This window comes from Gymnoscopelus braueri (assembly GCF_963280865.1).
Source record: "Gymnoscopelus braueri genome assembly, chromosome: 16".
Lineage (NCBI taxonomy): Eukaryota > Metazoa > Chordata > Actinopteri > Myctophiformes > Myctophidae > Gymnoscopelus > Gymnoscopelus braueri.
In genome coordinates this window covers 47751945-47779071 of record NC_137616.1, presented here as the reverse complement: position 1 = coordinate 47779071, position 27127 = coordinate 47751945, and the positions used below count along the sequence as shown (strand labels likewise).

Genomic DNA, 27127 nt, shown 5'->3' with positions numbered 1-27127 from the left:
CGTGGCCTAATGTAAATCAAACTGAGGGTCCTTGGAATGAGAGAGTACTTAGAGAATGACTGTAGCTCAACGACCCACAGTCTAGATACTAGAATGTGTAAATTGGGGGATACTTGGAGACAATGACACACCTCAAGTGTGTGTAGATGATCTGTGCTGTGCTGAGTGGGCCTTCTTCATTTAAAATGCAAATAAGACAACACTAATTGTGTGTGTGTGTGTGTGTGTGTGTGTGTGTGTGTGTGTGTGTGTGTGTGTGTGTGTGTGTGTGTGTGTGTGTGTGTGTGTGTGTGTGTGTGTGTGTGTGTGTGTGTGTGTGTGTTTAACAACACAAATCTTGTATGGGGGTCCCTGGCATAAAATGTTTTCAGATGGGGGTCTTATATTAACTCCCCTCACACCTGTATGCAAATCACATCGTGCACATGATTCTACATTCACTCAAACTGTAAACTCTGACTGGGGAGGCAGTCTGGTAGATACAGTAGGTGTGGGGTATTGCTCAGAGTCTGATGATCATTACAATGTCCTGATAATTAAAACATGAATAAAGGTTGTTATGTACATGGACAATCACAATCTGTTGGAAATATTGTATTTTGATGTGGTGTCATAATAAAACATATTGTTGATATGGCACACTGACTATTAAGAAAATAAAAACATGGCACTTCATGTCAAAAAGGTTGCTGACCCCTGCTATACGGTGTCACCACCAAGGTCCTCAAGAAACTACAGTATGTACAAAACTCTGCCCCCCGCCTGCTCACCAGAACCCGATCCAGGGACCACATCACACCAGTCCTCTGTGAACCTCCACTGGCTCCCAGTCAAGCACAGAATAGATTATAAAATACTAATCACCACCTACAAGGCCCTCAACAACCAGGCTCCCCGCTACCTCTCTGAACTCCTCCAACGCCACGCCCCCTCCCGCTCCCTCAGGTCACGTGATGCCAACCTCCTGGACATCCCCAGAACAAAGAAACCAACCTGGGGTGACGGGCCTTCTCTGTGACCCCCATGGAACTCACTCCCACCTCACATCAAAACTGCTCCCACCCTCCCCATGTTTAAAACCACACTCAACACCCACCTTTTCAGACTAGCATTCCCTACCTAATCCCTCTTTTTTACCTTTACTTCTATAGTTTTTAACTTTTTAATCTATTTTTTTCCTAATAAGTTTTAATTAATTTTTTCGTTTTGTAAAGCGACTTTGAGTACTAAGTAAAGCAATACATTGTAGTATTATCCTTATAATGCTAGTCTTCCTTTATGCTTTCATCATTATGATGCAGTACAAAACACAAACTCTAAAAATGTTGAAAATGATTGTAATTAAATTATGTATAACATTAATTCTTCTAATACAAAATAACTACACAGCCGTTTTAGTCACAGACGTCATGCCAACACACCCTGCAGTAAGACTAGACTAGAATCACACATGCATCCACTACCTCACTATAAAAACAACCATGACATCAGATCATGTTTCTATAGACAGACTTTAATTAGGAATGCAGTCCCATAACACATCAGAAACAGATAGTCTTCCATCTCATTTAAGAGACTGAATGAAAAGTAAAACAGCTGACAGGACAGTTCAGCGAGTATGAAGACCCACAAATTGAAAGACAAAACAAAAATAACAGCTTGACTCACTGTAATTAAACTTTCAGTTGATTATATTGTTTTCCATCCATGTCCTTCCTTCTCCTTATCTATCCCTTTGAGTGTATTCATCCTTTTCACTACATTTATTTATTCTCTAATTATTTGGTACCGCAGGACAAAGTAAAGTAAATCATTTTTAGTAAAGTAAAAAGTCAGAGTTTTTAAACACACATTGGTGTTGTTTTCCTTGTATAATAGCTCAAATGAAAATAAAAAAGGACAGTATTAGTATATTGGTCTGTTGCGATTTCTTTGTATTTATACCTTGAACCCCAAATAGCATAATATTAACCATCACTAGAAACAATAGGTGTGTTCCATAAAAACATGACATCATCACAACATGGACATTTTGATGACATCACAGATCAGAGAAAAAAAACTGAGTTTTCATTGTTATCCTGTTAAATAGCGATTTAAATGTATCGGGATAACAATGAAATATCTAAAATGTTTTGAATAATTCTGCATTGTTTTAACATAAATATTCTCTTCTATGGGATGGGGGTCCCTGGCACCAAATATTTTAAGATGGGGGTCCGCGGCCAAATACATTTGGGGGTCCTTGACATGAAAAGGTTTGAGAACCACAGCGTTATAAAACACTTGTCAATGTGACTGTCATTGACCACAACACAATCATATAGATTATATGAGTAATATACTCCTTTAAAGACTCTCAATGTCTTATCATCATCATCATGTCTAACTGCATTGTTCCACAGTTACACTGACCTTCCCGGGTAATATCTTCAGAGGGACAGTATCATCATTAGTGTAAATGTATGGAAAAAGTGTTTCAGTGAAAGTGTGTGTGAAGGTGTGTATGTGTGTGTTAGTATCAGGATCAGAGAATGACAACTTTCCTTCATTCCAGTCCAGCTGGACTCTGATCCTCTGAGGTTTCTGCTTCAATGAGAGATCAGTGGCTGCCCCTGAGGATTCTGCTCCGTAATTACCATCACTTAACCATATTCCCCAGGATTGACCACCTCCGTCTCCCTTCCTCTGGTAAGACTCTGCTAACAAACCCACATCCCAGTGTGTTTTGTCTCCAACCTCAACATCCCAGCTGTGAGTCCCTGAGTTAAATCCCTCAGAACCCAGGATATAGCCATAGAGGTCAAACCTCTCTGGGTTGTCAGGAAGCTGCTGTTCCTCTCCATCTCTCATGCTGGTCAGATCATCAGACAGGGTGTATACTGGATGGGCAGTGTTGGGGTCCAGAATGACAGGAGTGTAGGAGACAATGTCCTTCATCTTGTTCCAGACTCTGAAGGTCAGGTTGCCCAGGTGTTTGGTCACGTCTATCAGTGCTCCAGAGACCGGCTGTGGGTCCTGCAGTGTGAACTGGACTCTTTCCATTGTGGTCTTGTAGTTCTGCAGGAATGAGATGTGTTCAGCTCTCAGCTCCTCCTCTATGGCTCTGATGTTGTTTGAAAGGGTTAATATGTCTCTGTTCAGACCCTCAATCTTCTCCTTCATCATCTCACTCTTCTGCTGCTCTTCATCCCTCAGTGCAGTGATGCTGGCCTCCTCTTCCTCTTGTAGAAACCGATGAAGCTTTTTAAACCGTTCCTTAATCTTTCTCTCTGTGTACTGGACCTGAACCTTAATGTGTTTTGATGTTTGGTCACTTTTATTTTTAACTTCATTAAAGACCTCCAGTTTCTCCTGTAAAATCTCCAGTAATTCCTGGACTTCCTCCTTGTGATCCAGAGCAGCTTCATCGATGGGTCTGAAACTGTGGTTGGTGTGTTTTTTTGAATCTCGACACACAACACACACTGGCTGTTGACATTCCAGACAGAACAGTTTGAGTTTCTCAGCATGCAGACTGCAGAGATCCTCAGACCCTGACCAAGTTCTCTTACGTTTTGAAGCTTTCTGTCTCTCCTGTATGAAGGCCTCACACAGGTTCTTCAGAGCCAGGTTACGGGGTAGATGATCTGTTGAATGTATTTCCTTACAAACTGGACATTGCTTTATTGTCTTCTGTCTCCACCATTCCTGCAGACAGGCTTTACAGAAGCTGTGGCTACAAGACAGTATAACAGGATCTTTAAAGATGTCACGACACACAGGACAGGAATAATCCTCTTCTGGAGGAGACGACGTGGAAGACATTTAGTCTCTGAATGAAGCTACAAACACTCTGCTCAATACAGGAAGTCAGTCAGTCGTAGTAGCACTTCCTCCTCTAGAATGTTTCCTGAAGTTTCACTGTGAATCGTGGTTGTTGTTAAAGTCCATTCAGCTGACAGAGTCAGCAGCAGGTTCCAGTGGTCTGGGTCAGTATTCCCTCCTGTAGCTGATGTGGAAAGACAGTCTGTCCTCCTCACTGGAAGCTGTGTTTGATCTGAAGGTCAATCTTATTGTCTCAGATGAGTCTGGCAGGGGCAGAGCTTCGACACACCACCACAGACCTGTTGCAAAGAGATACATTATGTAAAAGTTCCTGTTGAGTTCACTCTTTGACAAACCTTGACTTAAAATTATCAGATTCTAGCTGTTACAGTTATTAACTTATATACTTTTATAAATATAAAGTATTGTTCAGGTTCAGACACACTGACTAGAACTTAACTCTCAATATGTCTCTGGATGTTCAATATGACTTAGTGTCATCCGCTTTTTATTCCAATTGACTTGAATTACTTGTATTTTTGTGCAATTGCAACTTTAAGTTGCCCACTGAACAAACTACAGGGTAGGTAGAATGAGTGAAACATATGCCACTTCAATAACACAGTTGAATGGGCTTGTTACTAATTCAATTACGTTATGTGAAAATAGGCAACAAATTCAGAAGATTATAAGGTTTATTTTCATATGATATTCTCTTACCTGTAACTTAGGATCCTACTCCAATGTTTTCTCAGAAGGTCCTGTGAAGAAGAGTGCAGCCTGAAAGTTGAACTGAAATAATAACAGTTGCTTGTCTCTGTGTGTCTCTGTGTTCTGTGGTCTGTCTGACTCTGAGCAGGACAGTGTGTGTGTGTGTGTTGTGTTGATGTAGGAGTATAAGTAGTAGCACCTCCCTTTTGTCTTGGAGTGGAGAAACACCTCCTCCCACCTCGTCTCAGCTCTCCTCCAATTAACTGCAGTCAGGGCCATTTCAATGTGAAAGGCTCATAACAAAAGCCACCTTGATGATGATGATGATGGGCCATCATCAGAGAAACATTTACATAGACACACGTTTCAATGTCCTTTGCTTCATTAACATGTTGAATGTTTTTCTTTGCCAAAGAAAGCAAACCCAGAGTTGTCAGTATTAATGATTGATAAAGTTCTTAGCTGTGCAATACAATTGTTATTTTAGATTATAAAAAGGTTAGCCGAGTGGTATGTGAATCTAATCTAAAAATGCACAGTTTTTATGTATACAAGTTGTTGGACATTACCCTTTTTCATTTTAGAAAACGTTCAGAATGTTGAACAGTAGCATATTAATGGCAAGTCATTTTCTTACATTCATAATTCATAATTGCACCATTCTACAACCGATAGCCATGTTTAAACATTACTCACTTATAGTCATTTGAAATATCAATATTGATATCAATTTGTCATACTTTGTTTGCATAGTCAAGTCGATTTCAAACATTTTCATGTCAAGGATAATTGATTTGATTTAGCTGTGGACCCCTTTTGAAAAGTGTTTTTGTCCCAGGATTAGATCCACATTATTCCACATTTTTGACAGATGTTCACACTTCCTCCTTTTCTTTGAAGATAGCCAATCTACAAGCTCACAACACGTCACATCACGATGCTTTCTGAACTTGTAGATAAGTTATTTTCTAAGCTTATCTGCACGGCACACAGAATGGGGGAATGTTAACAAATAATTCACTTTCTGTACTTTTTAAATGTGGATGAGTTTAAGTCCTGACCTGCTAAACACATGAGATGCACCAAACACATTTATTTACATTCCCTTAAATATCCAGTGCAACATGTTGTGCAGATATTATAAATCTGCATACTATATTGCCACCTGAGGTACACGCTATATATATGTTCATGTTTATACATTCAGTTCATCAAGACATATAAAGACATACAACATACATACACGATCATAAATACTAGGAGCAGTGAAAGTAATTTACAGAAAAACAGTGGGGGTAATTTAGTTTGGCAAGCTAGAAGACTTGTCTCGGTCCAGTTGCAAATTCCAGACAGGCGCTCTTTTATGGTGGTTTTGAAGGAGGGTAGGAAGCCACACTCTTTGATGGCTGTTGGTAGAGCATTCCACATTCATTCTACTAGTATGCCACCATAATAGTAGAATGAATTCATCCCCATGTTTGTGCCTAATCTGGGGTGAATGAGATCCCTCTGGTGTACTATTTCCTCTACCCTGAGCCATCCCACCCTAGCATATAATGAGCAGGGGTTAGGTGAGTCCTATGTGTGTGGGTTTAGAAGTAACCGGATCAGTTAGTTTTGATAGGTCTGAAGTTGTGTTTTTAATGCCTTTGAGGTGCTAGAGCACCATGAGGTGCATGCAGACAGAGTCAAAATGACATTGGATGAGTGCTCCATCTAGTGTCCTCAGAGCATTCCTACTGACCAACGAGGAGACCCTGCCCAAACATCTTGGTCTTTGGTTGACTTTCTTGATCTGTTGCCTTTTTTCACTGGAAAGACCGTTCTCTAAAGTGCAACCCAGGTAGGTAATTAAAAGGGGGTTTTCAACCTGCACTTTGTCCTCGTCCGAGACCAGGAGTGCAGAGTCATCCACGAACAAATACAATTTTCCATATTAAACTGTTTGCCTACTTGTCTAACGACCGCGACCGGGCAAGGGGCTCTACCGCAGTATCAAGAGTTCCACCACCAGGTACTGGTGTAGTTTCAATCCGGCTGCTGTCAGAATGCTGAATGGGGCATAAGCCTGAATGAGGCATAGGCCTTGTTCAGCAGCCTGACAACAGGCAGCGCAGACTTTTTCTGGCTCTTCCTGAACACACCTGTGGATTATACCAGGGACAATGACTTGGACTTTAGCCCCCCCTCGGACACACCTGTGGACTACACCAGGTACAAATGACTTTTTGTTGCACTCCCTCATGGAGCTACTTGCGGATTATACTAGGGTCAGTCCACTCTAGGTGGACACGCACTGACCTTTTGCACCTTAATCCCTTGTATAACGCACTGACTTTTTTTGGTCTTTTTTTATTGTGCTCCTTTTCCTCTAAGCACCTTAACGTCCATTGTCTATCATGCACAGTATAAGTATAACATGCACAGTATACAATACATTGCTGCTATGCTCAGGCACCTTAGTTTAGTTTTTTTTAGTTTTTATTATCTCAGGTAATTTGTAAATATGTAGATAACTTGTCTGGCCTTCTGTTGCTCTCTTGTTTTGATCTCCTTCCCACTTACCCCCCACCCTCTCTTCTTCTCCCCCCCTCTTCTTTCTATGGAAACTAACGTTGCGATGGGAACGATGTACAAAAAAGAATTTCACCCACTTTTTTACCTTGTAAACCTGTGATGTGACAATAAAACTGATTCTGATTCTATCCACATGTCATGTAAACAGTGTGTCTATAAGCTATACGTCTGAACTGGGTGTCTTGAGAATGAGTCTCAATGAGATCACCTGTATAAATACATGATGCATTAATAAAAATACAAATAGTGTATCAGTGGTGTGAGGTCTTAGGACAATCTTCACCACCCATTCACATAAATACTGTATAACTGGAGAATGTACAAGAATTGCTATTTGAACAGAATTTATCTTTTAACTCTTTACCAACATTACATAGTTATCAAATGAATTCTGGACAGACCGAATCATAAAAAATAGTTCTCAGGTTTGGGTTGCAAAATAAAAATCATACATTTGAGTTGCGTGGCCTAATGTAAATCAAACTGAGGGTCCTTGGAATGAGAGAGTACTTAGAGAATGACTGGTGTAGCTCAACGACCCACAGTCTGATACTAGAATGTGTAAATTGGGGGATACTTGGAGACAATGACACACCTCAAGTGTGTAGATGATCTATCTGTGCTGTACTGAGTGGGCCATCTGCATTTAAAATGCAAATAAGACAACACTGTGTGTGTGTGTGTGTGTGTGTGTGTGTGTGTGTGTGTGTGTGTGTGTGTGTGTGTGTGTGTGTGTGTGTTTAACAACACATTTTAACAACACAAATCTTGTATGGGGTCCCTGGCATAAAATGTTTTCAGATGGGGGTCTTACATTAACTCCCTTCACACCTGTATGCAAATCACATCGTGCACCTGATTCTACATTCACTCAAACTGTAAACTCTGACTGGGGAGGCAGTCTGTTAGATACAGTAGGTGTGGGGTATTGCTCAGAGTCTAATGATCATTACAATGTCCTGATAATTAAAACATGAATAAAGGTTGTTATGTACATGGACAATCACAATCTGTTGGAAACATTGTATTTTGATGTGGTGTCATAATAAAACATAATGTTGATATGGCAAACTGACTATTAAGACAATAAAAACATGGCACTTCATGTCAAAAAGGTTGCTGACCCCTGCTATACGGTGTCACCACCAAGGTCCTCAAGAAACTACAGTATGTACAAAACTCTGCTGCCTGCCTGCTCACCAGAACCCGATCCAGGGACCACATCACACCAGTCCTCCGTGAACCTCCACTGGCTCCCAGTCAAGCACAGAATAGATTATAAAATACTAATCACCACCTACAAGGCCCTCAACAACCAGGCTCCCCGCTACCTCTCTGAACTCCTCCAACGCCACGCCCCCTCCCGCTCCCTCAGGTTGGGTGATGCCAACCTCCTGGACATCCCCAGAACAAAGAAACCAACCTGGGGTGACGGGCCTTCTCTGTGACCCCCATGGAACTCACTCCCACCTCACATCAAAGCTGCTTTCTTTGGCAAAGAAAAAACAGTCAATATGTTGATGAAACAAAACAACTGGCATCTATGTAAATGTTTCTCTGATGATGGCCCATCATTGCACTCTTTTGTTATGAGCCTTTCACATTGAAATGGACCCTGACTGCAGTGAACTGGAAGAATGTGAGGAGGTGGGAGGAGGTGTTTCTCCTCTTCAAGATAAAAGGTGGTGTTTTCACTCCAAATCTCCACTCTGTCCTCCTGCTCAGACTCCAGGACACACCACAGTTAAACTCTCAGGACTCACAGTGAGGGAGGACAGACTTTCCACAGCTACAGGAGGCTCTATCTTCACTTACACACCCTTTCCACCAGGGGGCGAAAGGCACTAAGAAGGCAACGGTGCCTGGATCCTTCAATGGGCATGTGTGAAACACGTTGACTAGGAAGTAAGTGCGTGTTGTGGTCTTGATGAAAAACGTGAAGAAGGTAAAAACGTGTCAAATGGAGTCTGTACGGCTGAAGATAAATGAACACATGACGTCGGTGGGAGAGGAGATATTGTGTGTTTTGGACAAACAGCAGCGTGGTGCTGATGTTTGTTGTGTGAAGCTTGTCAGAGTGTTTGTGTTGGAGCGCCTCAGTGCGGCTGCAGAGTTCATGTGCAACCTCTTCCAGAGAGAGATAGAGACACTAGAAACTCTGCTAGAGAAACAAAACAAACTGCTGGACATTGATTTTGATATGGACATCGATCTACACACTGCAGGTATGTCTGTTACACACACAACATCAAACTACACACTGCAGGTATGTCTGTTACACACACAACATCAAACTACACACTGCAGGTATGTCTGTTACAACATCAAACTACACACTGCATGTATGACACAGTGTTTGCATGGCAAAGTGTTGTTAGGTTGTAGATCTGTTTTTGGGGATCATTATTTGTAGGTCAACCATTAGGCTCCATTTTGATTACATTTAATATTAAATTAAAGCTTAATATTATACATGTAGTCCTCCTTATTTATATCACATCAAAGTCCTTATTATTAAAGTGCGTATTGTATTCCTTCATTCCAGACCAGTGTGTGGAGTCCAGTCTGCAGGTGAAGATCAGTTCTCCAGCCAGGACTGTTTCTATTAAACAGGAACCTGAAGGCTACCTTGAACAGGAACCTGAAAACCACCTGGATCTTAGTAAGTTTTAAGCACTCTTTATTTATTTTATTGGTGAAAGTGGGCCGGTACTGAGGGTGTACCTCAGTACGATGGTTCGGTTGAAAAAGTATTATTGGGTTCACTGAAGCTGTGCAGTTAAATTCTACTTCAGTATTAACTAATCAGAAGACTCACTCATCTAACATTTACAAGTAATTACAAAATAATAGGGACCGCCTCTCATTCAGCTCACCTCGCATCTTCTATGAGAGCTGCAATGTAAACAAAGGGCCACATTATTTTCAGCACAGAGCGCAGCAGTTTATTTACAGCTGAAGTTCTTCCAACTACTAAAGACAGGAAACAAAGGAAAATAAAGCAATTAAAACAGCTGAGCTTTTTTATCCAGTGTGCATCATTTATTTGTATTGGTTGAACTTGTGTTTTTCCTGCACATGGACACTGAAGTGGATGTATGTGCACCATCTTTTCATAAAGCAGAGGGAACACTGCATGATATCGTGTACTATTTCTAGTTCTATAGAGTTTCATTGTATCTTTTTTCCTAGGCTTCCTGCTCGCCCATGTGTGTAAAGAGGAGGTTTCCCCTGAAGAGGAGTGGAGCTCCAGTCTGGCTCAGGAAGAATCAAAATCTCCAAAATATGAGAGGAGCCCCAGTCTGGTCCAGGAGGAACCACAACTTCCACAGATTAAAGAGGAACAGGAGGAGCTACTTCACAGACCAGAAGAGGCTGGTGGGTCAACGTTGACATTACTAGCAGTGAAAAGTGAAGATCATGATGAAAACAGAGAGACAGAGCCTGTAGCCAGCACCTCAACTGAACACATGAAAACACAAGCTGATGTAGAGGACTGTGGAACATCACAACCAACTAGTGATGACCAGCTCCTCTCTTCACACTGTTCTGAATCAGACACTGAAGACAGTGATGACTGGGAGGAGACTAGGGGAGATCAGTCAGCTATAAATACAGCAAAATCACAAAACACACAAAATGTGGTGTCCCAGGACCTGAAATCATCTAAACAAACTCACTCCATGAGGAGTCACACAGGGAAGAAAAGTTTTAGTTGTGCAGAGTGTGGCAACATGTTTAATCGTAAGGGACATCTGAAGAGACACATAATGATTCACACAGGGGAAAAGCCCTTTTCTTGTACAGTATGTGGTAAAGGCTGTACTCACAAGGATCATCTAAAAAAACACATGATGACTCATACAGGCGAAAAGCCCTTTTCTTGTACAGTTTGTGGTAAAGGCTGTGCTCACAAGGATCATCTAAAAAAACACATGATGACTCATACAGGTGAAAAGCCCTTTTCTTGTACAGTGTGTGGTAAAGGCTGTACTCACAAGGGTGATCTAAAAACACACATGAGGACTCATACAGGCGAAAAACCCTTTTCCTGTAAAGTTTGTGGTAAAGGCTGTGCTCACAAGGGTAATCTAAAAACACACATGATGACTCATACAGGTGAAAAGCCCTTTTCTTGTACAGTGTGTGGTAAAGGCTGTACTCACAAGGGTAATCTAAAAACACACATGATGACTCATACAGGCGAAAAGCCCTTTGCCTGTACAGTTTGTGGTAAAGGCTTTACTCACAAGGACCATCTAAAAACACACATGAGGACTCATACAGGCGAAAAACCCTTTTCCTGTAAAGTTTGTGGTAAAGGCTGTGCTCACAAGGGTAATCTAAAAACACACATGATGACTCATACAGGTGAAAAGCCCTTTTCTTGTACAGTGTGTGGTAAAGGCTGTACTCACAAGGGTGATCTAAAAACACACATGAGGACTCATACAGGCGAAAAGCCCCTTTCCTGTAAAGTTTGTGGTAAAGGCTATACTCAAAAGGGTGATCTAAAAACACACATGAGGACTCATACAGGCGAAAAGCCCTTTTCTTGTACAGTTTGTGGTAAAGGCTTTGCTTCAAAGGCTCCTCTAAAAAGACACATGAGGACTCATACAGGGGCCTCTAGCCTTTAGTTTAAGTTAGTCACACAGACACATATATGATCATTCAGTCTTATCCAGGATGACAATGATAAAGCAGAGAGATAATCTGACAATCGACATGACTGAAGAAAATAAACATTAATAGTTTCTCGTGATGGGTTTTTATTTTATCTTGTGTATGGATCTTATTTTCTATTCAACATGATGGAGATTTCATTTTTTTGTAGTTTTTTTTAACATTTATTTATCTTTATAGCATTATTCCCTCCAGCTCATTTACTTACTCAGTTACTGGTAGTACAATATTAGCCTCACTGTGTCTGTCCACATTTGTCAGGATTTAGCAAGTCATATTCATTCATATTCATGCAATAATTATGTTCATTGATTTGCAGTAAATAATGGTGCAGTAAAACGCTGACAAACTACTGGGTTTGTGTAACTGTTCACTGTGTGTTGCCATGTGTATTGTTGAGATTGTTGGGGAAATTATTGTTGTTGTTTTTTTGTTTAATAAAGGTTTCACCACTACAGTTCCTCTATGTGTGCTATATCATTCAAATATTCAACTTCTTGTTTAAGCCCAGAATGACAAGGATATCCACAGGTCCTGTAGAAATGTGTTCTATCACTCACCGTAATATACAGTAAAAGTGAGAAAAACGCAACGGCAGGCGTCCGTTTTAACGACGCTAGATTGGCTATTTCTGTGAATGTGTCCATGTGGTTACGTATGTTTGCTTAAATCATGAAGGTATTATTAAAGCATCTGCCCTGTGCCTAAATAAAATGGCATATATTTTGAACTGGAAACACATCTCTGCTCCTCTTTTAAACCTGACATTTGGTATTCTGAACTGTGAATTTTGTGGTATTCTCTGGGTGAAAGTCTGGTATTTTGTTCCGGGCATAGGTGCCCTGGTCACATAATACTTTGTACAATCCAGTCGATTAAATGCCCCTTACACGTTATCAAGTGTAATGGACACAGGTAGGAATGACCTCCTGTGTCTCCCAGTGGTACATGTTGGCGTTATGAGTCTCTCACTGAACGTGCTCCTTCTAGAGTGCATTTGTAATAAATGTGATGATAAATAGTAACGAGAAATCAGTTGTTGAAATAAAGCAGTGAAGTACAAATAAGTAATAAGAGTCAAGAATCTTTATTTGTCACACTCATACATGGTACAAGCAGTGGAACTGTTACAATACAATACAATACCAGATAATACTATAAAATAAGAAACCACACTGATTGAGAGAAATAAAGGTAGAGGCAGGCAGAACAGCAGTATAATAAACATCTTAATGACAAGTATAACATATTTTTAGCAGCAGTGTCACAAATGTTTAAGCCACAGAGCAGATGCTTAATATATCTGGTGTGTACATCATAGGGTTTATTATCCTTATCTTATCTTACACCAATGTTTTCTCAGAAGGTCACTTTGAAGAAGAGTGCAGTCTGAAAGTTGAACTGAGGTAATAATGGTGTCTTCTCTGTATGTATCTGTGTGTTTTCTGGGGTCCGGCCGTCTGTGTTGTGTTGATGTAGTAAAGCAGTAACTCCTCCCTTTTGTCTTGGAGTGGAGAAACACCTCCTCCCAGCTCTCCTCCAGTTAACTGCAGTCAGGGTCCATTTCAATGTGAAAGGCCCATAACAAAAGACACCTAGCATATCTTGTGCTTACATTATTACTACAGAATACATGATGGAAGTAAGTATTCATTTTACAGTCTGCATACCTAGTTGTTGTTGTTATTATTAATGTCTCCCCCAGGCCGAAGGCGTGGCAGAGACAATGCTTTTGCCCTTGTCTGTCCGTGTGTCCTGTTGCACACTCAATGGTAAAACATTGTTGTTTCTGCAGACCACACATTAAAATCACTGTGTTAATTTAAAGGGTCATTCACACCAAGCACGATAACGACAATATTGTTTGGATCAATTTCAACGATTTTATGAAGCATTGACAGCCATTCAAAATCCATCAGACATCTGGGATGCAATCTGTCACTAATCCTCAAAAGATTGTGTTATTAATGTAGATGATGAGGAGACTATTATGCAGCTAACACTAGCTGGTAGGTTAACTGTCATTATCTCAGGTAGGGTACAACTATCTCACCTCCTTATAATTAATAATCAGAGTCAGATTATCCATATGCATGTGTCTTTCAGCACTCAAGAGATCTCTCTCCCTTCTCTGTGTGTGCTCTGACACAGCTGGACTGCACAGCGTTTGGTGCCTCTGTTTACTGTTTTATCAGTGTGGATGCTCACATACGTATCGTTGTAGTTATACTGTAGTTGTGCTTCCTGTGAATTAACTTAGTAGAGTGAACACAGAAACGTGAACACATTGAACCAAATGAACCCTATTAAGTATTTTATTTGTAAGATGCCCATCCAACAGTTAACTGAAATGAACTTTAACATTATGATCACTTTGCCAGTCGCATGGCTTTGACTTCTCCATGGTCTTTCATCAGGTAAAACACTGACAAGGGACTGACCTTTTCAAAGCTCTGCTTGCACAACATGGCAGCCTCAAACACTGTCTCCTCCTTTGTCACATTAACATGGTCGCTGGCAAGAATCTCTGTCAGTTTGTCCACAGAGAGAGAGAGGAAATCTTCCTAAGAGCATAATACAGTAGCTGATATATTATGACTCCGCTATACTTCCTGAAATAACCTCTCAATCTCAATATTTCTACACTCATTTGGGTCAGTTGTGGTGTTGACAGGTTGATTAATAGTAATAAAACACCTTTAATATTTGATCAGCCTGTGTGGCTGATCAAATATCTGTATCCTTCAATGTCTGTATCTGTATCCTTCAATGTCTGACTGGCTGATACACAACATTGAAGTGTTTCAGAATGTAATCCATGATGTGCTTCTCCAACGTCTTAAAGGATAGTATGTATTAGTGTATGTATTGTAATAAAACGTATAAAGAATTAAATATGCAAAGAAGGTAGTAAACAGGCAAGGGGGGGCAATGCCCCCCCAAATGCATATTGTGTGACAGTAGACAACACTGTAACACTGCATGTCATGTCTACTATTAGCAATACCTGCTGTCTACAATAGCATGTCTACAAGAAACATGACCATTACTGTTTAACTCTCACATTGTTCTTGTACAGCTTTCTAGGTTGATAATAGAGTCAATAGTGACATCTAGTGTAACCAGTGCATCTAAGTGAGAAAAAGTGAACCTGAATCTATGTTACACTCACAGTTACATTTATATGGGGGCCGTGATTACATGCAAAAATACACACCAAAACATGTATATTGTTCTATTCAAATGATATTGAATCATGTCTCAAAACAGTCTCCCTAAACTGGATATCAGAACATTAACACTTTATATGAGCTGAGGTCCATTTGAGACTGAACTGTGTGGCTCATAGAATTGTTAATATTACATCGACATGAGTTTAGCTTGAATGTATTTACTTAGTCTTACTGCTCTGAGTTCATAGCTAAATCACCATGGATGGATTCTATATTGTTCCATTATTATATCATAATGTTCTAATGTTCCATTAACCATCTATGGAGCAGCTCCAGTATGTGTCTCTTGGTGACATCATCACTAGTCTTGTCACTCTGCCTTTCATCTTAAGACAATTAAAACTGATCTGTACAATATAGAAATGAATAATGTCAACTCTTTAAAAGTGAACTTTAACAGTAGCAACAGGACATATTCATACATTTCTACTGTGTTTTCTGGTAGTAAGTCAGTTAGTTGTTTTAGTCACTTGGCCCTTGTCTGAACGTTGTTGAATCAACTATTTTTTTCAAATATTAACTCTTTAGGTAACGTTCAGTGACTCAGACAGGACAACACAGAAACGCTCAGGCAAGAATTCAGCGTTCACAAGATTTAATCCATATTAAAGTCAAGGATCAGAACAGAACAAAAAGTGAAGACTAATGTAGCTGTCAGGGAACAGGCAGAGAATCACAACATGATAATTAGTTGCTCTGGAGATAAATGCCTAAATTATAAATGGTAAAGGTTGTATTTCTGAGGAAATCAGAAGATATGACTTTGCTGAGCCCTGAAATACCTTTGTAAGTAAAACATGAATTCTTGCACATTAATCAGACATTCTGGATAATAAGACAAATAGCCATTCTATTAATCTTGCAGTTGGATCCTATCAGAGCCAATGTGCAGTACTTAAAACCCATGAACAGTGTTCATGGGTCAGTAACTAAGTACATTTACTCTTAAACCATTGAACAGTAGTGGACAGTAACTAAGTACATTTACTCTTAAACCATTGAACAGTAGTGGACAGTAACTAAGTATATTTACTCTTAAACCATTGAACAGTAGTGGACAGTAACTAAGTACATTTACTCTTAAACCATTGAACAGTAGTGGACAGTAACTATGTATATTTACTCTTAAACCATTGAACAGTAGTGGACAGTAACTAAGTACATTTACTCTTAAACCATTGAACAGTAGTGGACAGTAACTAAGTATATTTACTCTTAAACCATTGAACAGTAGTGGACAGTAACTAAGTACATTTACTCTTAAACCATTGAACAGTAGTGGACAGTAACTAAGTACATTTACTCTTAAACCATTGAACAGTAGTGGACAGTAACTATGTTTATTAACTCACACTGGGGTCCTTCCGTGGAGGTCACTGGGGAGTCCAATTACATTTTGAGAACAGCCATGTTTTTAGGTCAGATTTAAATGTGGTTGGGGAATCATGATGGTTTGTTTCTTGTGACATCTTCAAAGTCATTTTTCTAGGGGACGGAAATATTTTAAGATGGGGATCCACGGCCAAATACATATCAATTTAGGGGTCCTCGACATGAAAAGGTTTGAGAACCAATGCTTTAGGAAACACTTGTTAATGTGACTGTCATTGACCACAACATAATCACATATTCTGCTAAACTGAGTAATATATTCCCCCTTATAGACTCATCATCATCTCATCATGTCTAACTGCATTGTTCCACAGTTACACTGATATTCCCTGGTAATATTCTCAGAGGGACAGTATCATCACCAGTGCAAATGCATGGAATGAGAGTTTCAGTGAAAGTGTGTGTGAAGGTGTGTATGTGTGTGTTAGTATCAGGATCAGAGAATGACAGCTTTCCTTCATCCCAGTCCAGCTGGACTCTGATCCTCTGAGGATTCTGGTTCAATGAGAGATCAGTGAATGACCCTGGTGGGGAGCATGCTCTGTATTGACCTTGATATAACCTTATTCTCCACTGTTGACCCCTTCTGTCTCCCTTCCTCTGGTAAGACTCTGCTAACAGACCCACTTCCCAGTTTGTATTGTCTCCAACCTCAACATCCCAGCTGTGAGTCCCTGAGTTAAAGCCCTCAGAACCCAGGACATAGCCATAGTGGTCAAACCTCTCTGGGTTGTCAGGAAGCTGCTGCCATTCTCCAGGTCTCACACTGGTCAGATCATCAGACAGGGTGTATACTGGATAGGCAGTGTTGGGGTCCAGAATTACAGGAGTGTAGGAGACAATGTCCTTCATCTTGTTCCATACTCTGAAGGTCAGGTTGCTCAGGTGTTTGGTCACGTCTATCAGTGATCCTGAGACCAGCTGAGGGTCCTGCAGTGTGAACTGGATTATTTCCATTGTGGTCTTGTAGTTCTGCAGGAATGAGAGGTGTTCAGCTCTCAGCTCCTCCTCTATGGCTCTGATGTTGTTTGAAAGGGTTGATATGTCTCTGTTCAGACCCTCAATCTTCTCCTTCATCATCTGACTCTTCTGCTGTTCTTCCTCCCTCAGTGCAGTGATGCTGGCCTCCTCTTCCTCTTGTAGAGACTGGTGAAGCTTCTTAAACTGGTCTTTAATCTGCATCTCTGTCTGCCAGGCCTGGACCTTAATGTGTTCTGCTGTTCGGTCACTTTGCTTTTTAACTTGATTAAAGACCTCCAGTTTCTCCTGTAAAGGCTTCAGTGATTTCTGGACTACCTCCTTGTGATCCAGAGCAGCTTCATCTATGGGTCTGAAACTGTGGTTGATGTGTTTTTTAGAATCGCGACAGATAACACACACTGGCTGTTGACATTCCAGACAGAACAGTTTGAGTTTCTCAGCATGCAGACTGCAGAGATCCTCAGACCCTGATGAAGTTCTCTTACGTTTTGAAGTTCTCTGTCTCTCCTGTATGAAGGCCTCACACAGGTTCTTCAGAGCCAGGTTACGGGGTAGATGATCTGTTGAATGTATTTCCTTACAAACTGGACATTCCTTTATTTCCTTCCGTCTCCACCATTCCAGCAAACAAACTTTACAGAAGCTGTGGCTACATGACAGGAGAACAGGATCTTTAAAGATGTCACGACACACAGGACAGGACAAATCCTCTTCTGGAAGAGATGACGTGGAAGCCATTTAGTCTCTGAGTGAAGCAACAAACACTCTGCTCAATACAGGAAGTGAGTCAGTGATGGTAACACTTCCTCCTCTAGAATGTTCCCTGAAGTTTACTTTCACTGTGAATCGTGGTTGTTGTTAAAGTCCATTCAGCTGACAGAGTCAGCAGCAGGTTCCAGTGGTCTGGGTCAGTACTCCCTCCTGTAGCTGATGTGGTCCTCCTGACTGGAAGTTGTGTTTGATCTGAAGGTCAATCTAATCGTCTCAGATGAGTCTGACGGGGGGCGGAGCTTTGACACACCTCCACAGACCTGTTGCAAAGTACACACACACACACACACACACACACACACACACACACACACACACACACACACACACACACACACACACACACACACACACACACACACACACACACACACACACACACACACACACACACACACACACACACACACACAATTTAATACTCATATAACATACGGCCCAAACATATTGAATTGGTTGAATGAGATGTATCAAAGTCAGGACAGTCTTTTATTTCCTATATAATTAGTATAGACAGGAAACAATAGAGACGGAGGTAGTCTACTTAAAGGGATACTTCACTTTCACATAAAATAAACATTTAAAAAATATATTAAAAATAAATGAAAAAAGTAATGGAAAAATCACGGCCCCCTCACGCATTAGAGTGTCCTACTAATGTGTGAGGGGGCCTTTATTTTGCCATAACTTCTTTCATTTTTTTTTATATTTATTTTTAATGTTTATTTTATGTGAAAGTGAAGTATCCCTTTAACCCATGCAAAAACCCAGAGTACTGAAACCTGAACATGCTGTCAGTGCAATAACTTTAAAGCTTCACTCCACGTGTTTTGCCTGACATAATTATCTCAACCGTCTGATTCCTTAACGCTTCCCTTTAACCATTCCTAGATTTGAAAAAAAATACAAGGTCAAGTTCGAGGTCTTTATTAATGTCCCAGAAGGGCTATTAGGTTTACAGCCTAATTACCCTTCTTCTACCTACATAAATCAGCCTTCATTAAAGAAATGTATGAACAAATACAGTATTGTATACCACTGGGTTACCAAATGGACCCTTACATGTCTGAGAGTGTACAAATGGAACCAAATGGACCTGTAAGGGTCCTTTGGTTCCATTTTGTACACTTTAAAGAGTCATAGTGGGCCTTGAAACTAAAAAGTTAAGAGTAAAAGTAGCAATACCACAATGTAGAAATACTGGCAGCAAAATATACTTGCAGTGCTCATTATGCAGAATGTCCCATTTCACAACAAAATAGCAGATCTACAAGCTCACAACTCGAAGCGGCACATTGAGAGCTTGTAATGTATAAAATAGGTTTTAATTGGTTAGTGTATGTATTGTAATAATACGTATAAATAATTAAATATGCAAAGAAGGTAGTAAATAAAGTTTTTAAATGACTGCAGTGGAATTAAAAGCACAATATTCTCCTCTGAGATTTAGAGAAGTAGATGTACTGTATAGAGAACTGAACATGTAAATACTCAAGGTACCTCAACATTGTACTTGGATACAGTACTGAGTAAATTCAGTTACTTGGTTACTCCACCATTGTGTAGGTGAAAAACACAGAAAAACAAGGACAACACTTTATAAAAAAATGCAATACTGCAGATTCAGAGATTATTACTGGCAATAAGTCTGTCATAACAACATGACAAAAGTGGATTTTTGTGAAAGCCATTGATTATATACTGACAGGACAAGCATTGTGTTTATTTATACAGAACAAACAACTCCCCCCTCCTCTTAGGCTCTCAGAGAAGCTCTGCTCTGTATGAGGCAGACAGGGAGAAGATTTTTCAATGCTTTTGGGAGAACATAAACTGGGAAGAGAAGAGAATGTATGTGCAAGGTTTGATAGATGTCACCCCAGTAAAGAGGAGAAGGGTGTCTTCACAAAGGTCATCTGCTCGTGTTTTCTTTTTAAATGTTAATGGACAGAGAATGAGTGTGTGCAGGAGTTTGTTTCAAACATCTCCAAGAGCTCAAGGAGATCATGCCAAAAGACTTTCACAGCTTTTATGACAATCTAAAGCACTAAGAAACACCCACCACACACACGCAACACACAACAGTGTGCTAATAAAATGTTGATAGGTATATGATAGGTAAATTCAACTGTGGTTGTTATTGTTAGTGCAGTAGGCTACAGATTCGATAGGCTACAGATTCTATTTTTCATGAATGTATTTTGTATTTATATGCCATTTATTTATTGTTGATGTGCCATGATTGCTTTTGTTAAATACATGATTGAGTATTGAGGCAGAATTGTTTGTTGCACTCAATTGTAGAAGAACAACAGTGGTAACAGTTCGATCCATGGTTGTTTACAATGCATGTTAAAATAAAAGTTGTTTAAGTACAGAATTCAGCTTGATCTATACTTAGTATATGAGGATGGTGCTCACCATAAATAGCTGATCTCCAAGCTCACAATGCGTTGTGATGTGTTGTGAGCTTTGAGATCCATTGCCAGCTGTTCTTATCAATGATGGACAAAACCTCCTAACTCCACTTGCGCTGGATTTGTGTTTGGACAAAACTCCTAACTCCACTTGAGCTGGATTTGGGTAAAGTGGTGATAATATAATGACACATGCAAGTATCTGATAATATATAAAGTCACAATACCAAGTTTGATGAGGCAGTATTGCTTTGTTTTAAAAATATAAGGTTTTCTTCATTTTCAGAAAGAAATATATTTTGTTTTTCATTTCCTGAACAATTACCATTTTGGATTTAGCTGGTTCCGGCCGAACAGCAGAGATATATATACATACAAAACAATACATAACAATATTCATACATTAGCAAAAGGCATGGCTGACAACATTCGATGTGATGATATGATACCCATAACTATGAGTTGTGAATTATTAGAACAGAGGAAGAAGTTTTTCAGAAAAGCATCCAGTTTACAAATAACTTTAGGCTTATATCAGATTGTAGTAATAAAATGTATTTCAACATAGATGGGTGACGTCACCCCAGAGGTAAGCTACTTTGTACAACTACTGGCCAAAGTTGATGATAATAAACCTTCATGTAGTTGTACAACTTTGACCATAAATCAAACAACATATTACCATATTAGCCTTAGATCAAGACTATCGTTGATGTATGCAAACGCAAAATATAAGGTGCTTACCCGCTTGCCCCAAATGTTAACTAGGTGTCCGGAGTGTTTGTGTAATGTATTAGTCCATATGTTACAATTAAGAAGTGTTTTAATCCCGTCTGTGGACGATTCTGGAGGAAGTTAGTGATGGGGCGCATCCGGTGAAAGCAGGAATTACACTCAATGTAAACAGGAAGTAAACGAGGGGGGGGAATGTCGTTCGGACACTGACGGGATTAAAACACTTCTTTATTGAACAATATGGACTAATACATTACACAAACACAACGGACACATAGTTAACATTTGGGGCAAGCGGATAAGCACCTTATATTTTATATTTTGTACATGTTAGGAGAAATACGGGCTTTGCTGGGGACATTCCACGACAAACTGGGGGGGGGGGGCTAAGACTCTGGTAGATATAAAAATGTCAACATCGATCAAATACATCTACGATAGTCTTCTTGATCTAAGGCTAATATCATATGACAGATAAGATAATGTTACAGCTCTTAAATCAACATGTTCAGTGCTCACCTAACAGAAGAGAGTCTCACAGAAGATATTTTAGAGTCACTTGATGTTTCTCACACAGGCAACAACCATCTGACCCGCGCTTTCTCCTACCAACGTGAGAAGGAACGGAACGGCTGTCGTACAAACGGCCGTAAATCAGTACTGTCGTAACACTTAAAGGGCACTGCGCATTGAATGAGAGCATATACTGTAAAAGAATGAGAGTGAAACTGGACTTCAGATATTTTTTCTATAGTCAGACTTTAATTAGGAATGCAGTCCTATTACACATCAGATCAGAAACAGATAGTCTCCCATCTAATTTAAGTTACTTTATTGTGACTGTATACTTTATAAATAAAATGCATTATTATTACTATTATTATTATTATTATTATTACTATTATTATTACTGTACGAAAAGAAAAACAGCTAATAGGATTTTATTGATTGATTGAATACTTGAATAGCAGTTTGCAAAAAGATAACAGCACAGGAAAGTACAGTTCAATACAAGACCTGCTAAGAGGATTTTAAACACATGAAGCTGCATACGGCTTGTTTCCATTGGGGTCCTTTGTACTCAATTCACCGAAATGTGGTATAGTGTATCTTGTAGACCAGGCCCATTGTAAGTTGCTGTAGGCCAACTCTGTCTTTTATTTTTATTTTATTTGCGCACGAGGAGAGGAAAAAGGATTAAAATAAATTAAAAAAATGGATTTTCCTGATTTAACTAAAATATATATATATTTTAGAATATATTTTGTAACGTCTATCTGGTGAAGTGAACAGGGACTAAACTAAAGACCCATGAGGGAGGAAGGGTATGGGCAGTGTTGAGTGTTGTTTTGTGTCAACTCAAAGATAATTGTACCATCCTTGTCCTATGTTGGGTGTACTTAAATGAATAATAGTTTTGTATTGTATTAAGTTTGATGAACATTGCAACCCTAGCATTAATGAGACTGTGGAACGTTATCGTTTTTTCACAAAGAACCAAGGCGGCAGTGAAACGATTGACAATTATGTCACAGAACTAAAGCTGTTGGCAAGGACGTGCAACTTTGGGACATTGAGAGACTCGCTCATCCGCGATCGGATTGTATGTGGACTTAATGACGCAAGCATGAGAGAGAGACTGCTTCGTGAAAAGAAACTGGAGCTGGATACGTGCATTCAACTGTGCAGAGCAGCAGAGCTGTCGCGGGAAAACAGCAGAACCATCTCGGGACCGAGAATGGAAGAGGAGGTGCACGCTGTGAGCGGAGGCGGAGCAGCGCGCCAAAACTACACAAAGAACACAGTGGAGTGCAAGTTTTGCGGGAAAACGCATGAACGTGACAAACGGAAGTGCCCAGCATTCGGTAAGAAGTGCAAAATGTGTGGCAAAGACAACCACTTCGCAGCTGTGTGTAGAGCAAGCACAGACACATTTAAGAAACGTGTGCATAATGTAGCAGCAACTGAGTGTGACAGTGATGAGGAATATGAAGACGTCCTCTGTGTTACTGCAACAGAGACTGAGAATGTGAATGCAGTAGACACTAAGAAAGCTAATGATACACAGCTATTTGCAGGCATGCTACTGGGCAAAGATGTAGTGAAATTCCAAATAGACTGTGGTGCTAGTTGCAACATAATTCCACTCTACCTGCTAAACCCTGACACTAAACTCGAAGAGACCAAAACAGTACTTGTGATGTACAATAAGAGCAAACTGAAGCCACTGGGAAAATGTAAAGTAAAATTGCGAAACCCAAGGAACCAGAAACTGTACCAGTTGCAGTTTGAAGTAGTGGATAATGACTGCAGTGTGCCACTGCTTGGGAAAAGAGCCAGTGAGGCTATGAAACTGATAAAGGTGCATTATGAGAACATAATGGCAATAGACAGCATTGTGACCTCAGACAAGCCCACTAGAGGACAGTGGACACTGGGACAGATTAAAGCAGAATATGCAGACGTGTTCACTGGGGACGGCTGTCTGGAGGGTGAATATAAAATGGAGATTGACAACACAGTGAAACCTGTACAGCTGCCAAAGAGACGTGTTCCAGTTGCTATGATGAAACCCCTAAAAGCGGAACTGCAGGACCTGCAGCGCAGAGGAATCATCGCACCAGTCGAGTGCAGTACAGACTGGAGTTGAGAGTATGCTGAGAGCTGAGAGTATGCATCGATCCAAGGCCCTTAAACAAGGCGCTGAAGCGCAGTCACTTTCCACTACAGACCATCGAGGACATACTCCCTGATCTGTCCAAAGCTAGAGTCTTCACCGTGTGTGATGTCAAGAGCGGTTTCTGGCATGTCAAGCTGGAAGCTGAGTCCAGTCACCTGACAACGTTTTCGACCCCATTTGGACAGTACCGATGGCTGAGGATGCCAATGGGTATAAGCCCGGCACCAGAGATCTTTCAAAGAAAGCTGAACCAAGCATTAGAAGACCTGCCTGGCCTCTACATAATAGCAGATGATGTGCTGATTACAGGTCAAGGTGAGACACAGGAGGCAGCTGAGCGTGACCATGATGAAAAGCTGAGACTGCTCCTGACCCGATGCAGACAAAAAGACATAAAACTGAACGGAGACAAATTCAAACTGAGACAAAAGGAGACAACATACATAGGACATCTTCTGACAGCTGAAGGCCTCAAAATTGATCCGGAAAAGGTGCGTGCTGTCAAACAGATGCCACAGCCAACGAACGTGAAAGGCATACAGAGGCTGTTAGGAATGGCTAATTACCTGGCCAAGTTCTGCCCTCATCTCTCTGACCAGTGTGAGACGTTGAGGCAGTTGACACATAAGGACTGTACGTGGGACTGGACAGCACAACATGAGGAATCGTTCCTCAATCTGAAAGGGACTATTACAGATGCGCCAGTGCTGAAATACTACAACCCGGAGGAAGAGCTAACTGTACAGTGTGATGCATCAGACACCGGTTTGGGTGCAGCGCTTATGCAGAATGGCAAGCCAGTCGCATTTGCGAGCAGAGCACTCACAAAGACTGAGCGGGGCTATGCCCAAATAGAAAAAGAGTTCTTAGCAATGGTGTTCAGCATGGAAAAGTTCCACCAGTACACCTATGGCAGAAAAGTTACTGTGCAAAGTGACCACAAGCCCTTGGAAACAATTGTAAGAAAACCCCTACTGAGTGTGCCTAAAAGATTGCAAAGAATGATGCTGCGCATTCAGAAATATGATTTGGAGGTGGTGTATGTGCCCGGAAAATACATGTTACTGGCAGACACATTAAGCAGAGCCTATCTCCCTGAGTGTTCATCCTTTGGCTCAGTGGAAGCTGAAATAGAGACTGTTAATATGGTACAACACTTACCTATCTCTGAAGACAGGCTCCATGCAATCCGCACTGCAACAAAAGAGGACAAAACACTACAGGTGCTGATGGAAACAATGCGCCAAGGATGGCCAAAAGACAAGGCAATGACACCAAGTGAAGTCAGACCGTACTTCTCATTCCAAGGTGAGCTGACATTTCAAGATGGAATAGTGTTCAGGGGCGAACGCGCTGTTGTTCCTGATGCACTGAAAAGAGAGATCACTCAGCGTCTACACTCCTCTCATCTGGGTGTGGAAGGATGCCTGCGGAGGGCTAGAGAGTGTGTCTACTGGCAGGGCATGAACGATCAGATCAAGACCTATATAGCCAAATGTGACATATGCAGGTCAGTGGACTATAAACAGTAGAAGGAAACACTGACTCCACATGAGATTCCGAGCAGACCATGGGCAAAGGTGGGCACAGATCTGTTTTCATTCGATAATAAAGACTACCTGGTCACTGTAGACTATTATTCAAACTTCTGGGAGATAGACCATCTGCCTGACACAAAGTCTACAACAGTGATAAGGAAGCTGAAAGCCCATTTTTTGCGTCAAGGGATCCCAGACATTTTATTTTCGGATAATGGCCCACAATACTCATCGCAGGAGTTCCAGAGATTCAGCAGACTATGGGAATTCCAGCATAAGACCTCGTCACCAGGTTACCCTCAGAGCAACGGCAAAGCCGAATCAGCTATAAAGACAGCAAAGAGACTCATGTACAAAGCCAAAGCGGCTGGAAGGGACCCTTATCTGGCAATTCTAGATCATCGTAACACACCATCGCAGGGAATGGACACCAGTCCAGCACAGAGACTACTCAGTAGGCGTACTAAAACGCTACTCCCAACCAGAGCAAGTCTTCTGCAGCCGAAAGTCAACAAGGTACAGAAAGAGCTGCAAATAAAACAGAATCGTCAGTGTGTCTACTATGACAGATCAGCAAAAGACCTGGACACACTGAAAACAGGTGACTGTGTGAGAGTACAGCCCTTTGCACCTTATACTGTCTGGCGAGTAGGCAGGGTGCTGAGGTCTGTTGATGCACGGTCCTATGAGGTCCAGTTGGACAGTGGCAGAGTGCTTAGGAGGAATCGCAGACACCTCAGACGTGAACATGGCGGGACCCCGATGGACACAGAGAGTGTTGACCTCAGTCACTCAGGGACTGTTCCTACACAGACAGACACACACACTATCCCTGAGAGACATACAGACACACACACACGCTCTGTCCCTGAGGTGAACATGACCACAAGCACTGATGACAGTGACACACCAGTTACCACCAGAACTGGTCGCACAGTTGTGAAGCCACAACGTTTCAAGGACTTTGTGTCCACTGTATGACCTTTGGGGGGGAGAGAGAAAAGAAAAAGAAAAAAAAGGGGGGACAAAAAATGCACTGATGTTTATTGAAAATGTGATTAATGCATGAAGAAGAGAGGAGAAAAAAAAAAAGAGACATGTTGAAATGTATGTATGCCATGTGCAAAAGAAAATATTTTGAAATGTTATTTGTTGCAAGTATTATTGTTCACAAAGAAGCACAAGGCAGACATGTGATTGTTTGGTTAAATTGAAAAAAAAGAAAAAATTAAAAGAGAAAAGATGTTACAATAGGTGTCCTATTGTTGCTTAAGTAGGAACCTATTGTTGCTTAAGTAGGAACCTTAGTTCTACAGGTGCGTGACATACACGACGCCTGTTGTTGGTTGCACTAGACAGAGTGCGGTTCTTGTTTACATGTGAGCTGGAGCGCAAACTAATAAACTATTGCCCGGCTGGGCTAAATATATATAAATTCTGTGGTGATTCTTGACGAAAAGAACAGAATTTAACATACTGTACATATTTTTTTGTTTTTCATGTTTTTAAACAGTTTTTATGATGTTCTGCATTCTGTCATTTAATGTTTCTATGAATTGAGTACAAAGGACCCCAATGGAAACAAGCCAAAGATGTTCT

The 27127-nt window shown here is 40.7% G+C and overlaps 1 protein-coding gene across 1 annotated transcript; it reads right to left on the bottom strand.

Moving 5' to 3' along the window:
- Nucleotides 1-2385: 2385 nt before the first annotated feature.
- Nucleotides 2386-18125, bottom strand: LOC308103034 (uncharacterized protein; the record flags this gene model as incomplete). Its single annotated transcript, XM_080452886.1, has 2 exons — nt 2386-3804; nt 16725-18125. The coding sequence occupies 2 exons, from the start codon at nt 18123-18125 to the stop codon at nt 2386-2388; spliced, it is 2820 nt and encodes a 939-aa protein (XP_080309012.1).
- Nucleotides 18126-27127: the final 9002 nt, after the last annotated feature.